The sequence below is a fragment of the Echinops telfairi genome, unplaced genomic scaffold, assembly GCF_000313985.2.
Source record: "Echinops telfairi isolate 266 unplaced genomic scaffold, ASM31398v2 ScPeMD7_5592;HRSCAF=6446, whole genome shotgun sequence".
In the NCBI taxonomy this organism is placed as follows: Eukaryota; Metazoa; Chordata; class Mammalia; order Afrosoricida; family Tenrecidae; genus Echinops; species Echinops telfairi.
In genome coordinates, this window is record NW_022109491.1 from 7,189,990 (window position 1) to 7,191,737 (window position 1,748).

A 1,748-nucleotide genomic window follows, 5' to 3' on the forward strand; every position below is an offset into this window, starting at 1 on the left:
GGCTTCGGGACGGGAGACCGGCGGAGCCCAGCTCTGGGCCCGAGGGGCGCTCCGCAGACCAGCTCCTGGAAACGCCCACCCGCGGCTCGCCAACAGCCCCCCTGCCCCTCAAAAAGGCCTTTGCCCGGGCACAGCCCCCGCCCCCAAATGTGTCCTCTCTACCCAGCTTTTTGAGGGAGGATTCCATCCCTGTGACAACGCCCCTCTACAAAGCATTGCAGATGTGTAGATTTTTTTTGGGGGGGGTGGGGATTGGCCGAGAGTTCAGGTCGTGGCCTGATGACACCTCTCTGGGTTCCATCCATCATACCTGCCCGCCCCCTTAGACCACACCTGGGTCTTGGCCGCTCCACCCATCCCACCCCAACCTCGGCCAGGAGAGTGTGCAGTAGGGGTGCTGGACTCTACCACAGTGTATGAATGACCTTGGGGGAGTCACTTCACATCAAGCCTGGGTCTGGATAAGCCTGTTGTGATGAGTGTCACCCCCAGACTCCCAGTAGGCCCCACATGGAAGAGAAAGAACCCCCCCCAGCAGAGGGCACAGACAGGCCCAAGAGGGGGCATATCACACCCAGGGTCACACAGCCTCATGTCCCAGATTTATCCAGAAAGACAAACCCTTGTCCCAGTGACCTAAGACCTATTTGCCAGGCCTACAGGCCAAAAAGCTGCCTATTCCAGGGCTAGCAAAGCAGGGGATGGGGGTGGGTGTGTAGGCAGTGGTATCAGGCTTGCCTAGTGGAGGATGTGAGGAGGGAGAAGCCCCCCCCCTCTTTTTATGCAAGTTCCCACTATGCATCAAAGATCCTGGGGCTCACTGCCCCACCCCTCCACCCCACCCCACAGATGCTCCCACCCCTTGTTTCATAGAAGGGGAGCCGGACAGGAGCCTGTTGGATTTGAACTCCACCCAAGGAGAGACCCTCTGACCTTCTGCCCAATGGGTTTAGTCAGCCCCTTGCCATCTCTAGCCTGATTCCTAGGCCGTCTGGCAGCTCCCTGGGCCCATACTTCAGCAGCTCCCAGCCCAGCCCGTAGGAGCTCCTGGCCTGCCTGGAGTTGACCCCCGGCCCACTGACCCCAGCCCTGGCCCCAGCAGGAGGGCATTGCTCAACCTTCCTCAGTATCTGCTGAGCCTGGGGTGACCTCCGCCCCCGAGAACTGGAGAAATGACATCTCCCAGCGCCCTTGGGGGTGGGTTGGGGGCCAGGATAGGATAAAGCACTGACTTGGCCTGGCCGGCCTACTTTGGGGGCCTTCCCTGCAGCCTCTGGGCCCAAGGGGTGCAGAAACTTCCCCACCCAACCAGGCCACCCAGCTGCAAAGTCGGACTTAGAGGGGCCACCGCTTCTGAGAGGCCCTCCCTGTTCAGACCCTAGGGAGCGCCCACCCCAGCCCATGTCCCCAGGTCCTGGCTGTGTGTGCGCTTGGCAGCCTGGAGCCCTAAGCTCCGTGCTGAGGATTTATCAACCAGTGGGAAAAAAGACAAGGCTTCTGTACCCGTCAAGAGTTACAGTGTCAGAAACACACAGGGACAGTTCCACCCAGTCCTTAGGGTCCTACAAGTCGTAATTGGCTTGATGGCACTGAGTTTGGCTTCTTAGATTTGGGAAACAAAGGCGTGTTTGCCCTGAGACCAAGAACATTGTTCCCCCAGCTCTGCCCTCAAGCAGCTCCTCCTTCTCAACCCTCAGGTCTCAGCCCAGGTGTTACCTAAGAAGCCCTCCCTGACCACACATACACAC

At 59.5% G+C, this 1,748-nt stretch overlaps 1 protein-coding gene across 1 annotated transcript in view; it reads right to left on the reverse strand.

Annotated features, from left to right (window-relative positions):
* Nucleotides 1-357, reverse strand: part of CEBPB (CCAAT enhancer binding protein beta) — a 2,679-nt gene extending 2,322 nt beyond the window's left edge. The window contains exon 1 of the mRNA XM_004698320.2: nucleotides 311-357. Coding sequence (XP_004698377.2) covers nucleotides 311-357 — 47 coding nt within the window. The remainder of the gene's footprint in view (nucleotides 1-310) is intronic.
* Between the last annotated feature and the right edge of the window lie 1,391 nt (nucleotides 358-1,748).